Source organism: Amblyomma americanum, chromosome 1 (assembly GCF_052857255.1).
Source record: "Amblyomma americanum isolate KBUSLIRL-KWMA chromosome 1, ASM5285725v1, whole genome shotgun sequence".
Classification (NCBI taxonomy): Eukaryota; Metazoa; Arthropoda; class Arachnida; order Ixodida; family Ixodidae; genus Amblyomma; species Amblyomma americanum.
Window position 1 is genome coordinate 173,349,751 of NC_135497.1, and position 12,942 is coordinate 173,362,692.

The following is a 12,942-nucleotide window of genomic DNA, read 5'->3' on the forward strand; positions in this document are numbered from 1 at the left end:
CCCCGCAAGAGAAATGCGGGGGAGACTTGGAGGGAGGCTGAGGGAAAAGAACAAGACGTTTCTATTTACACTTATTTACATCATAGAACGAATGAAAGACTGTATAAGGTAAGGTTCCCACCCTGTTCCCACCCTTTCCCACCAAGCAGCAGGTTTCATGGGCGCGGCCCTTAGGCAGAGTTGTCCACGCATATCTGATTGCTAAAGCTGGGAATCTTCCTTTTTCTCGGAACTTTTCCTGGTTGGTTCCTGGAACCATCTCGAGCTTCCAGGAGCGGCAGTAGCACGGTGGACAGCGAAGCAAGAAAGCAGGCGATGTGTCATCCCCTAACAGGACAGACTGTTCGTCAGGGCATGCGCTGCTCGTTGAATGAGCTTATCTGGGATGCTCTCTCTGGGCTGTTTTGGTGGAATTCTCCAGAAGTAGGAATCCCGAACATCGGTGAAAACAAGCAAGCTTTTTTTCGTAGAAGCTGTCCCCCGTGGTCTCGCCAGTCGACGGTGTAGTGGCTAATTAGTTTTGCGGGCACCAACGCAACCCCGGATGAAAGCAGGAAGAGTCCGCTGGTTAATTCCTGAGACTGGAGGTCTATGCTCTTTCACAACAACGTGCTCTTTTGCGTTGAGCGTGGTTTGGTTGGTGTCATTCTAGCATTTGCATGGTTTTGTATCTTTTAACGTTGGCTCTCAGTGACCAGATTCAATTGTTATAATCGATAATGTGCTATGACAGCATTGTTATAAGTGGTCTATTTTACCATAGAACACATGATGAAGCTGACGGTGCTGTGTTTGTTCTTTGTTATATCCGATATATTGTTCTAACGGTATTGCTGTATGTGGGTTTGACTGTTGATGTGACACCAATAGAAATCTATTAGCATACAATTGCATAATCGGTTCACATGATGTGACGACTCTTCTGTGTACCAAACACGGTGACGGCTTCGTCAGCAACAGTGTCTAAATCGTAGTGTGTAACGTGCAAAGTTGGCTCGCAATCCTGAAGGGCGTTTCATACAGATATGGAGGGCCTAAGCGTGCAAATCAAGCTGTGTAGTTGTTTTCTGCTAGTGCATACAAATATTCAAAACTCCAGGGGGGGGAAGCCGACCCCCTTGCCCCCCCCTTCCAGACACTCGTGAACGCTTGTACTGTATGCATCAGTGTCTAGTAGTCTTGAGTGTTCCATGTGATTTCTTAGTGGTTGATGGCGTATTAGGTGCACATTAAAGTTGCGTCACATACTAAAAAAATTGAGCCTTTAGCTGATGCCTGACTGGACCTAAGCAGTAGTGGCAGTGTACTGATAGCTTTTGTGTATATTGTAGCTATCATTGATAGATTAATTGTAAGTGAACTTAAGATTCTCACTCTCTGTGCAAACATTCAGTAGTTTTCAAGTGCAATTTATGTGCATGGAAGGTTTCGCCCAGCAAAGTTTTCAACTGTTATTACATTGCTGATTACCTCTTCGATGCACTGAAACAAAAATGACCCTTGCCAATTTTAAAATTCAATACCTTATTGATATATCATGCATCTCTAGCATTCATAATGTATCTATGAAATCGATCCGAGCTTAATCCCAGGCACAGTATCCATGTTTTTATGGAGGTGAAACACAAAAGGTGCCCGTTTGCTATGCTAAATCAGTGCACGTTCAAGAACCCCAGGCAGTCTAAATTAATCCGGATACCTCCACTATGGCGTCCCTCTTAGCCCATGTGTTGCTTTGGTATGTTAAACCCTGCAATTCACTGCAAAGAGCTTCCTTTAGCTTTTTTTTCTTCCGCTACCCTTATTTTTTCTTGAGCACATTGTTGCAGGTAGCATTGTGTGCATGTGTTTTGATATCTAGCACATGCCAAAGGACATGCTACATTGGTTTGGCTGTATCCTTTCCTTGGTGTAGTTTGTTTCTTTATGGGGTTTAATGCCCTGAAGCGATTCAGGACAACTAGACCGTCAATTGGTTTTACTAGGCTATGAGGGCATCTTAGTGAAGGGCTCCGAATAATTTCAACCACCTGGGGTTCTTTAATGTGCTCGAAGATGAAACAGCTGTCATTATGGAGGAATTGCTATAAAGACCAGCAAAAAGTTAAGACACAACACATATTTGGAAAAGAAAAATTTAATTTCTTTGGCATTCAAAGTGACTAAAACATAATATGTGCAGCTTGTATTAAATTTGTAAATAATAAGGTAAATCTGTCTTATAAAAGCTAGGTATTATGAACATTGACTACCATAATTAGGTATGGTATGTTAGTATGGTGTATAGGGTTTTACTATCGCAAAGCTGCATATCAGCTGTGGCAGATGCTGTGGGAAGGGCTCCAGATTGATTGAGGCCGCCTGGGGTCCTTTAGCATGCACTGACATTAAACAGCACACGGGCATTATCACATTGTCCTTTCATTGAAATGCAGCCATTGCAGCCACGATTTGAGCCAGCGTCCTTAGGCTCAGTAGCCAAATGCCATCGTGACGGCTACCATAATCTGGGTATTTGCTTGCACTGCCGTATGCAATGCACTTGCACTGAAAGCAGTACGTGTAATCCAGCTCTTGTTGAAGCTTTTAAAAACAAATGTATGGTGGTAGTCCCAAACTCAGACCTGGCTATTTTTTTTAAGTGCTAAGATTTGGAAAAGTTGTATTACTTTCAGCAAGGCGGAAATTTGGGCGAGATGGTAAGTGTTCATTTTCGCTCTCAGCGCAACACGAACGGGACACAAGACGAAGGACTAGCACAAACGGCGCCTGTTTGTGCTAGTCCTTCGTCTTGTGTCCCGTTCGTGTTGCGCTGAGAGCGAAAATGAACATTGTATTACTTTCCTTTGCATTTTCATGGCCCTGCTCAGGTGGATGGTGGTAGTATGCATTTAGTTGCAGCCTTTACTGCAACATCTGCCCTGCAGTTGGCACAGGAAATGAGCCCACAAATAAGGGAGGCACAGCTCATTGTACATGGTGGCACACAGATGGAACGTGAGGTGCAGTCTGCATTCACCTCATGCAGTGCCGTTCAGTTTTTTCAACTCAGGCTGTTATTGTTTTGATGTTCAGAGGCTCGGGAAATCACTAAAGCGATACTAGGCACCATCATGGTAAACACAGTAGAGCTTAGGATTTCAATTCTGTCCTTGCTCATTTGTCAGCTTAGAGAAATAGAACTGTAGTGACACAGGGGTGTGCAAAGAAAGCATTGCTTCATCTCACCATTGCAGGTTTGATGTTGAATGCCACCTGGAAAAACTGATTAGCACATCTGTCTTAGCCTTTCTTGACTGAAAAGCAGAGTTCTATGTTGAAGCACCTTCCATGTTGTTTCATGTTATTTAAAATACTGTTGCTGCAGAAATCTGCTGCACAAAATCACAGGTGATTATAGTGTCTGTTCACAACACTGGATTCAATAACTTGATCAGTGCGTAGTTAAATGAGAAAGTGAGGGCCGTGGCCTGATGTGTGAAGATGGAAGTGATCAGAGAAAATAAACAAAGGGGAATTGGTGTTTTTGGACTCTCAGTTGTGTGTTTGAGTTTTCCAAAATTTTTGCAGGAAAGTCTTTTCAAAGCATCCTGGTATGCATTTTAAACCTCTCAGGTCTGTGGGGATATGCGCAGTGATGATTTCTGAACTCTTGTGGGCTCTATTCTAAATACATAATAATGTCAACTTGTTATGTTTTATTGCTCAGTCCAGCTGACTCGTTTTTGACAATATAGCGTTGCACATTATTCTAATGCAAATTCTGTAAGGGGACAGGATGAGCAAAAAATGAAAAAAAAAAAATGATTCTCACTTTTCTTTAATTTCTGATAGGACATTCTTTTCTGAATCATTTCCAGTATTGCTCTTCTTGCGTTGTATATTTTCCTTTAAATAATAGCTTTGAAGGAGGAAGTGAACGGCCAGAACACATTTCTTGTTGAGGCAATGTCTTGCCAGCCATTTGAAATACAATTCCATGACCGGAACTGAGTATTTTTCAGTTCATTTGGAGTAAAAAGATAATTAGGAACAACCTTGGAGCTCTTGGCTCCCTGATAGCATTTTAATGTCTCGTTGGAATCATGTAGGAGCAAAATCCAAAAAATTCCTCTCTAGTACCAGAGGCGCTAAGGATGTCAACAATAGATGCTGTCATGACATTCAACAGCAGTAACATAGCAAGAACGAAGGTTCTAGAGCCCTTTGGGTTAACGTGAATCAGTAACTCTTCCCACCAGATAAGAGAAGTTGACCGGCGACAAGTTTCCTCTGCTTGCTGAGCAGCATGGCAAGGAAAAGTAAAGCCCAGGAAACTAAACGAATGGTAAAAAACACAAAGATGAGTTGGATAATAACTATGGAGGTCATGCCTATGGAATAAATCGGTCAGGTAAAGTTGGCATAGCCAAAAACTTCGTATTAAAGTTACTTTTATTTTGAACTCATTTATCTCAAAATGATTTTTTGTTATGGCAGTATCATTATCTTCAAAACGGTACAAGGCAGAAGGCCAGATGTTTATGTGTACTTTATGTGGGCATGTGGGTACATACTGCACCGAAATTATGCTTGTACATTTATCTATTTTGATTTTATAGGTAGAAACAACACAAAAAGTGGCCTTAAATCTAGTGCTCGAGAGAAAAAATTCATAAAAAATTAGTGCTTTAACAGTGTTACTTAGTTTTGGTTCAATCGAAAGGGCAGAAAGCAGCAATAAAAATGACAAACAGTCAGCGCTATCTGTATTGGTTGTTGAGAAAAGTGTATTGAAACATGCCCTAAAATACACGGGAAAGATAGGGCTTACCCTTTCCCCTTAAAGGTCACAGAGGTTGGGAAATATTTGTTATATTTAAAGTGAACAAATGCCAGTGGAAGAACTGTAATTTTTTCAGGATTGCTTAAGTTTTTCACTCAATAATATTATGTAAGAAGCATTGTTTTTCATGAAAATGGTCCCAATTTTATAGCTTTTCCCAAACCTACACCTGTGAGAAAGGTACCTTTGCATGGCCACATAATGAAAGCAGTGTGCCGTTCTACCCCCCCCCCCCCCCCCCCCACCCCCGAAAAAAAAAAGATTTGATTTAACATGGTTGGTGTAAAACTTATTCAGAGTGCAAATACTGAGAATGGTTACTGTTTATCAAAATTTGAAGAATGATATGTATGCTTACGTGTTTATATTTCGGCATATTAAAGGTCATCTTTATTTTCCTAAAAGTGTCTCATTTTTATGCTGTGCGTGCATTTAAAATTTTATGCCACAAAATATTTTCTTTTTGTGGCGTACTAAAGCACATGTTCATTTTTTTTCTGAAATGAGGGCAGCTGTGCTTGTTTTTGTGCATTTGGTAGCTTACGTTTTGTGTTGTGCTGCAAAGGATTGCCTATCTTTTTTTTCAAGTCTATGATATTCATGCAATAAGAAGAAAAGAAATAGCTGAATGAGGTCATTTGTAGGTATATTTTCTAACTCAACCTACACAGATGAGCACAGGAACAAACGGAACTCTTCTAACAACAAAATGGGACTGTTGGCAATAGTGGTGTAACTAAAAAGCGAAGAGAATGCATTGTGGTATAGTCAAACATAATGAAAAATCCCTGGACATGATTTTTTTTTGTTTTATAGCTGCTTAAGATCTTAGTATAGCCTGTGTGAAACCTACTGTGAGTCTTGGTACACGCAGGGGTGTGATATCTTTAGTGTGAGCTATTGCTGAACATTTGTTGTAGGGCTGCATATTTGCTTGCACAGTGCTTCCTGTCTGCAAAAATCTTCTTTGCTTTGAAAGCTAAAAATCTATGCTCTTCATTACACCCAGGGTTGCAGCAATGGGCTCCATTGGATGGAAGAGAAGCAGCTGAAAAAGGCACTGTATGCTTCACTCAACGAAACCAAGAAAGCTCGGTTGCTGGATGAGAATGCCTCAGAAGATGGTCGGGAGCAGGCACCCAAGACAACCACAAGTACTGTTGTGGCAAAGAAAGCAGCAGACACCGACTCCAAGAGGTTGTTTGCATTCCTAAGCTGCATTTTTATGATAGTTCTTCTGTAATGATACTAGTGATTTTTTACAGGGCAGTTGCAAGAGTGAGATGTGCAATTTCTTTTTGCAGTCTGTTGTTCCTGCTTATTAGCAGACTTCAGAAGCACCTATTGACGAAGGTATTAGAGTGAAATGATGAAAAAATGAGACACAACACAGAGCGCTAACATGGAACTGAATTTAAATGATAGCATGGAGGCATATAACAAAGCGAGCTCAAAAGAAATAGAAAGAAGGCATGCATGTCTAAATGCCACCCAGGAATGCTATTTCTTTAATAAAGAAACCTCAAATAGTACAATTGTTTAAAAGGTAGTTTTGTGATGAACATTTTATTCATGCCATGAAACAAGCTCATAAAATCTTAGAGGAACAGTTGCAGGTACTCATGTGCACTGATTGCAACCATGGCTTCACCAATGGGTTTTGCTTGTCTTCCCCTGTGCATAAAATATGAAAATGAAAATTAGTTTTTGAGAACCGGAAATGATGCAGTAACTATCTCACATATCTCGGTGGACACCTGAACCGCGCCATAAGGGAAGGGATAAAGGAGGGAGTGAAAGAAGAGAGGAAAAAAGAGGTGCCGTAGTGGAGCGGAATAATTTCGACCACCTGGGGATCTTTAACGTGCAGCGACATCGCACAGCACATGGGCGCCTTTTGCGTTTCGCTTCCATCGAAACGCGTCCGCCGCGGTTGGGTTCGAACCTGGGTACTCCGGCTCAGTAGGCGAGCACCTTAACCACTGAGTCACCATGGCGGGTGCATAAAATATGCAAATTTTCAGATTTATTGCTAATATTAAGTTGTCTACTACAGACATGCAGCTCTAGTTATAAAACACGCCAACTCTTTGTCATACCTTCTACCATCCAGACATACAGAAAATGTTCATAGTTTGATGGTGCGTTTTAGCACCATGCATATACCGGACGATTTATTTTCTGTTTACAGATATTTATTTAAAAAAAACCATGAAAAGTATGACAGTCGGTTGGTAGTATAGCAAGGTGGACATTATGTACGGGATAGAGCTCAACAAAGAGATTTGTTAATTGACTAAAATTAACTTATCTTTTTAATTTTTGTTTTTTACGCTGCAAGATTATTCCAGAGTCAATTCAATTCTCCTATCGATCATGAAACTCCTGCCAAAGTTTGGTTTGGGGACAGAAGCGACCACTAAGGGCGCCACTGCCGATCAGGGAGCAGCAAGCGGTACACCGTGCGGTGGCGTATGGTGTTGCACTGTGCCGGCGGAGTATGGTGTGGTTGCACTGGAAAAAGTTACTTCCACACCAGTGCTATTACTTTTGGCTTTTTAATATTAATCCTAATTTCCTAGTCTTAATCCTAGTTTGCTTTACGTTTAAGTGCTGCCGGCTATGCCACTGCTGGCTTTTTACCTGCGGTTGTCTGGCTGTTACGTGGTGACTTGCTGTGCTTAATAGGACTTTGAAACATTCCTCAAATATGCGGTGTGCTCATTAACTTGCAATATATACGTGACCTCAATGCAGAGTGCGATAACACAAAGGCCACTTTAGCATATGGCGCTCATAGGATTTGTGGTGCGCAATTGTCGCTCTCGTGGCTTCAGTGGACACAACTGCAGGTTTAACAGTATGTTGCGTTATATTGCGATACGTTGAGCACTAGCCAGCATGGGGTTTTAATGGAGTGGTTTAGTGCATGGCTAGGCGTCTGCGACCATAGCCAGTGAACGTATCGAAATGTCACGCTGGCCGCTGCCATGCCCGGCACCACGCCGTTCACCTTTTTGAAGTACAGTGCACTCAGTTTCACTCGTGATACTTGCGGAGCAAAGGGTACTTTCACTTGTGCATCTTTTTTTAGTTTTTTTGTTCTCGTCCACATTGAAATTCATTTTAGCATGTAGAAAAATTCAGCGTAATCTGAGCTGTTGAAAACCTGCATTTGGGAATGCATTAAACCAGTTTCAAGCTTGTTGAACAACTCCATAGAGTTGGACCCAGAAATCTAGGGTTAGGCATGCCCATTCATTGTCTTCTTATCTCGTTTTGAGGCACTGATACTAGAAGGAAAGGACTTGCATGAGACTGAATGTCCAAATATCTTTCAGGTAATGAAGAAAGGCACGTGCTCAGATCGAAGAGTGAGGGGTCTTGTGTTGGTCACTAAGTGGCCAAATGATTCCCTGTCAGTAGAGAAACGACATGTGCTCAGGTTGAAAGGGGGGAGTGGGCTTGTGTTGGGCACTGAGTGGCCAAACGATTCTCGGGTAATAAAGGGGAGTGGGAGGACTTGCCTAAGTTGGAGTGTTTGCTCAGAACTGTTCGCCTTTAATATTTTGTGCTGTTGATAGCTGGCACTTCACAAAATGCTTCCAAAATTGGCTAAGGACTTGTTTGAATAACTAATGGATCTATTGCTATTCTGGTCTGATTACTGCTCAGAAGATTAACTGCTTGCTTTTACTGAGTCTGTGGCTTATCTTTATGCAGCAAATGAATAGAATTATTGTTAGTGCTGACTTTTTTTTTTAGTTTCATTCCCTTGTTTAAAAAAAAAAAAACACTCTGCGTCTCAGTAGCAATTTTACCAAATGCACACAGCTTTTCTTAGACTTTGTGACTTCATGCGCAGGATAAAGGTACATGCTCAGCGCAAATTTGCTCAAGGCTCCAACCCTAGCAGTCCCATGCCAACACCAGTCAAACTTCTGCCACCATGCCGTGAATCGAGAGACACAGTAAGCCAACCTTCGACGTTGCTACCTTGCAAGCGGAGGCCAAAGACAGAGGACTTCCTTACGTTCCTTTGCCTGAGAGGTCAGTAACATGCATGTTTTTTTGAAAGTTGCTGTTGAATGTTGTGCACCACACATGTATCTGATGTTACTTGCTACTATTGTGTGGCTAATTGAGTTGCTTCTGGCGCATCCACAATGTAGAAGTCAGGGCAGAAAACTCTCTTACTTTTGACAGGCCTTTTTGCATACAGAATGAGCACACGTGTGTTGCTGACCCAATGGTGATCCTGCATGAAAGGGAGTTTTCTTATCTTGACATGCCTGCATGAATACTTATCCTGATGCGCCTGCGTGAAGGTTTTGGTTTTGTTTGTGGTTTTTTATCTTTCTCTCATTATTCTGCATTTTTTGAATAAATGCCCAGTTGCGAGTAAGTGCTTGTGTTGTTTGGTTTTCCTTGTCCGTTGTCCTGTGTGCGCTTTTTTTTCTCCATGATGCTATACCAACTAGCCCAAATGTCGAATCTACTTCAGCCTTTAAATATTGAGGCACTTGTAGGTGTGGCACCTTCACTGCCAAATGTGTGCAACCATATGCTGCTCAGTAAACCTGAAGAATTATAAGAAGAGTGGAAAGACTGATTCACACAAGCACCAACACTTAGAGCGCTTCATTATTGGGAGCGTCTCTTTGTAGATTTTTTGTGTAGTCAGCAGTGGAAAAACTTAGTTAGGGCTTATTGGTTGATAGCGATTTTGTCTTAGCACAGTGATTCTCAGCCATAAAAGTGTTGGGAATTGCTTGAGCACTGGGGAAGATAGATGTCTTTCAGAGGAGTGCCATATCTGCAGAGATCAGCGTTACTGCCTGAAGCCAAATATGCTGTGAAAAGTGTGCTGGGTTTATTTTAGCTGATTCTATTTTCAGCATGATGTTTACAAGGCAAAGTATAGAAAAACTAAAGAACATGCCTCTCTCTGTTCAGTTTGTCGAGTTTTTGATTGTCTTTGTATAGTCAACGACCGAAAATTCGGACGCATGATTTTTCGGACGTGCTTGATTATTCGGACTTTTTTGCGGCACCACGACATGGCCCATAGAGACAATGTACAGTATTGTGTGTCTTTATCATGAAGACTTCAAAAAATTTTCTCGCCGCAACCGCTGGCCCGTTTGCGGTAAAACTGAGCACAGAGCTTGCGTATTGTAACTTTTGTCTCGTAGCAAGTTTTACAATGATACTTATTTGATTCAGCTGCGAATGATGCAACTTTGTAATTATCTGCGCCGAGATCGGCGAACTGAAAGCCGCCAGCACCGGATTGCCGCGAAGGGCCGCAGTGGTGCCATGAAAGGACCTGCGCAGCTTGTAATGCTGACCTCGGCGCCCTTCGCGCCGTGGCACTTTCCTATGCGAACAGGAGATGGCACCAGTAACGCCCTTCGGCGAAAACCCAGAGTTGGCGGCTGTCGGTTCGTCGATTTCGAGTCAGACGATTACGGGTTTACATAATGCGCGGCTGTACCAGTTAGGTACTGTTGGCAAACTTACTGCGAAACCAAAGTTACCGTAATACCCAAGTTCTGTGCGTAGTTTCAGTGTAACGAGCCAGCGGTTGAGGGGAGAAAATTATTAAGTCTTCACGATAAAGATGTACAATACTATATGAGAGCGCCTGAAATTTTGAATGCACCGCAACTGACTGCTTGATTTTTCAGACCTCGTTCCCACTTGTCGCCAATACCGAAGCCGCCATGTAATGAGTGCAGTCGAACTTATTAAATAAGTTCAGGCTGCACGAGAAATCGAAAACTTCATCAAACGAAATGCAATTCAAGCTTAAAGTGAGCCTCCTAAATTGCGAGGCTGAAATTATGCGCTAGATGGCCTATTGCGCCCGCGTGGTTTCGAATTCGTACTGTTCTTGAACGTCTGCCACCACACTAACTTGAACAGTAGTCAGAGTTTGCGGAATCCATCTGTGCCGAGTCTTTCTTCCCGAATACGGGAAGAGGTTGCAGCGAAGCATATGGGAGGCCTACACCTTCAAAGAGACTGCGAGCGCGGAAGAAAATGGTAGTGCATTTCAGAGCGATGTCGGCGTACCCGCGGCAAAACGCACCACAACCCCGACTTTTCTATAGTAAAACTGTAAACAAGCAGCATTTCGGTGACACGCAAGATGCCTCTTACTATAGGCAAGCCACCACAAAGTGCATATCGCCGGATACGATGCTGATTTTGGCTCTAGTCGCTAGGCCTAGTTATAAAGGCCAACGCTGAAGGAGCGCTTGCTTCGGCGCTTACTTCGTTTCCCCATCTTCGCATTCTCATTCCAGACCCTTCATACTGGGGGCGCAGTGCAGTTCCCGCAGCAGCGTGTTCGCTTTTGCTTCTAGGCTTTGTTCCAACCCATGCGTTCATCGGCGACATGCCGAGGGTAGCACAGCACAGCCAGGCCTAGCTCGTGAAAGCGGTCGCCGTATGTCGTCTGTCCTTATGACGTACGGCGAAATTTAGTCACGAGGAGCTTCAGAATATGCACAAGACTCCTTCCTCCCTTTCCTCTCCGCCATATTGGCTATAAGTTTGTGATTTTTTCCGGTCATTTTTGCGGTCCCTAGAGGTTCCGAAAAATCGGTCGTCGACTGTATTCGGGGGCACATGGAAAGGAGCAAAATTGCAGAGGGTTAGGTTGAGCAAGTGGTGGGCGCCACTGGGTTTGCTGTATTCTCCAGCCTCAAGGTAGAGCAACTGTTTTGGCTTTGGGAGGTGGTAGGTTCAACTTCTGCTGCCGGCTGGGTACCCACCAGTTTTCTCAAATGTGTACAAGCCATGGCCCGGCCGGGTGCATAGCTTGAGAAAGGAGCCAGCACCTTCAAATCCTATTGCTGTGAGCTTGGAACAGGCACTTCTGTGAAAAGGGCCACAAATGGGCTTTACCACATTTGGTGGATGTATAGCTGCGATGCAGCAATGGCCCATCAAAGGGGGGTAGGCCAAAGACTTTTCTCAAGCATTTCATCCCAGAGATGCCAAGCACCAGTCTGGGGGGGGAGCTTTTACCCATTGGAAACCGCTGGGTACACCAGTGGCAATGGGAATTACCCACAATTAATTTTTAATTTTTAATTCCTTTAATGGCCCAAACATCGTTTTTGTCTTTGTGCGCTGTCAGTCTGGTGGCTGCTTTGCAAGGGAGCCTTGTGAATGCAAAATGATGCAACCACCTTTCAACAGAGCTAAGTTTACTATGGCATGCATGTTTGGTGAAAGGAAGAAAAATGAAATTTGGAGGGGTAGGGCTGCAGTCTCTTGGCTAATGGCTTTGCCTTGGAAGCGAAAATAGTGGACGGCAACTTCCTCTCGTCATAGCTTGCTTAACTGCATGGGTTATGGGTTATAGATTTAGTGAGCCCCATCTTGTCATTGCAGTCAGCTGTGTAAGTAGAGTTGATCACACTTGTCTAGAACGCTCGGGCAGTGGGCTGCAGAGCAAATGAAGTCAAATCTTTTTGCAACTGCTTTGCTAGTGTTAAGGCGCTGTGCCTGTGCGGTTCACGTGTCTATTCGAGTGCTCTCCAGCGCAAGCATTATCAGAGAAAGTCAATACCTGCTTTAGAATGTCTCCTTACTTCCCCCGGACGGCACTTCTCAAGCGTTCTAGACAAGTGTGATCGACTCTGTACTTCATAGATCATTTGGCAAAATTCCTTGGACCTAGAGAGGATGCAAGGAATTTTTACAGCTAATGTCAAAAGAAAGTGGCAAACTAGGTTTCCACTGAAAAAAATAGCCTGCATTTTATAGATTGACTGAGAAAAAAAACTAATTTTGTTTGTAGGTAAAAACGCCAAAAGTTATGATGAATTTTAAGAAACATCTGAAGACACTGAACCATACGTATGAAGTTTTTCTGTTAAGTAAGGAGGCTGACAATACCTTATCTTTATTTCTACATATTGAAATTATGCTTGTCCCTTCAATGCATTCCACATTCACGCTTGCAGACCAGTGGGGTCTTGTTTTTGTGCTGTTTAGAGGCAGGAGACCGACCAGTTTCTCTTAACTTGTCAGCGTGTCCGGTCTTAACCTGGTGAATGAGGGTGGTATTCAAGTGTACTGGTGTGTTTTTCAACCAAAAA

The 12,942-nt window shown here is 42.9% G+C and overlaps 1 protein-coding gene across 5 annotated transcripts in view; it reads left to right on the top strand.

The window, feature by feature from the left end:
• Positions 1-12,942, top strand: part of Jarid2 (Jumonji, AT rich interactive domain 2) — a 98,173-nt gene that overhangs the window by 6,516 nt on the left and 78,715 nt on the right. For all 5 annotated transcript variants that reach the window (XR_013310977.1, XM_077647788.1, XM_077647786.1 and 2 more), the window contains exons 2-3: positions 5,835-6,022; positions 8,691-8,875. Coding sequence is in view for 4 of the 5 variants with exons in the window: in XM_077647788.1 (XP_077503914.1) it covers positions 5,835-6,022; positions 8,691-8,875 (373 nt within the window). In the remaining variant the exon portion in view is untranslated. The remainder of the gene's footprint in view (positions 1-5,834; positions 6,023-8,690; positions 8,876-12,942) is intronic.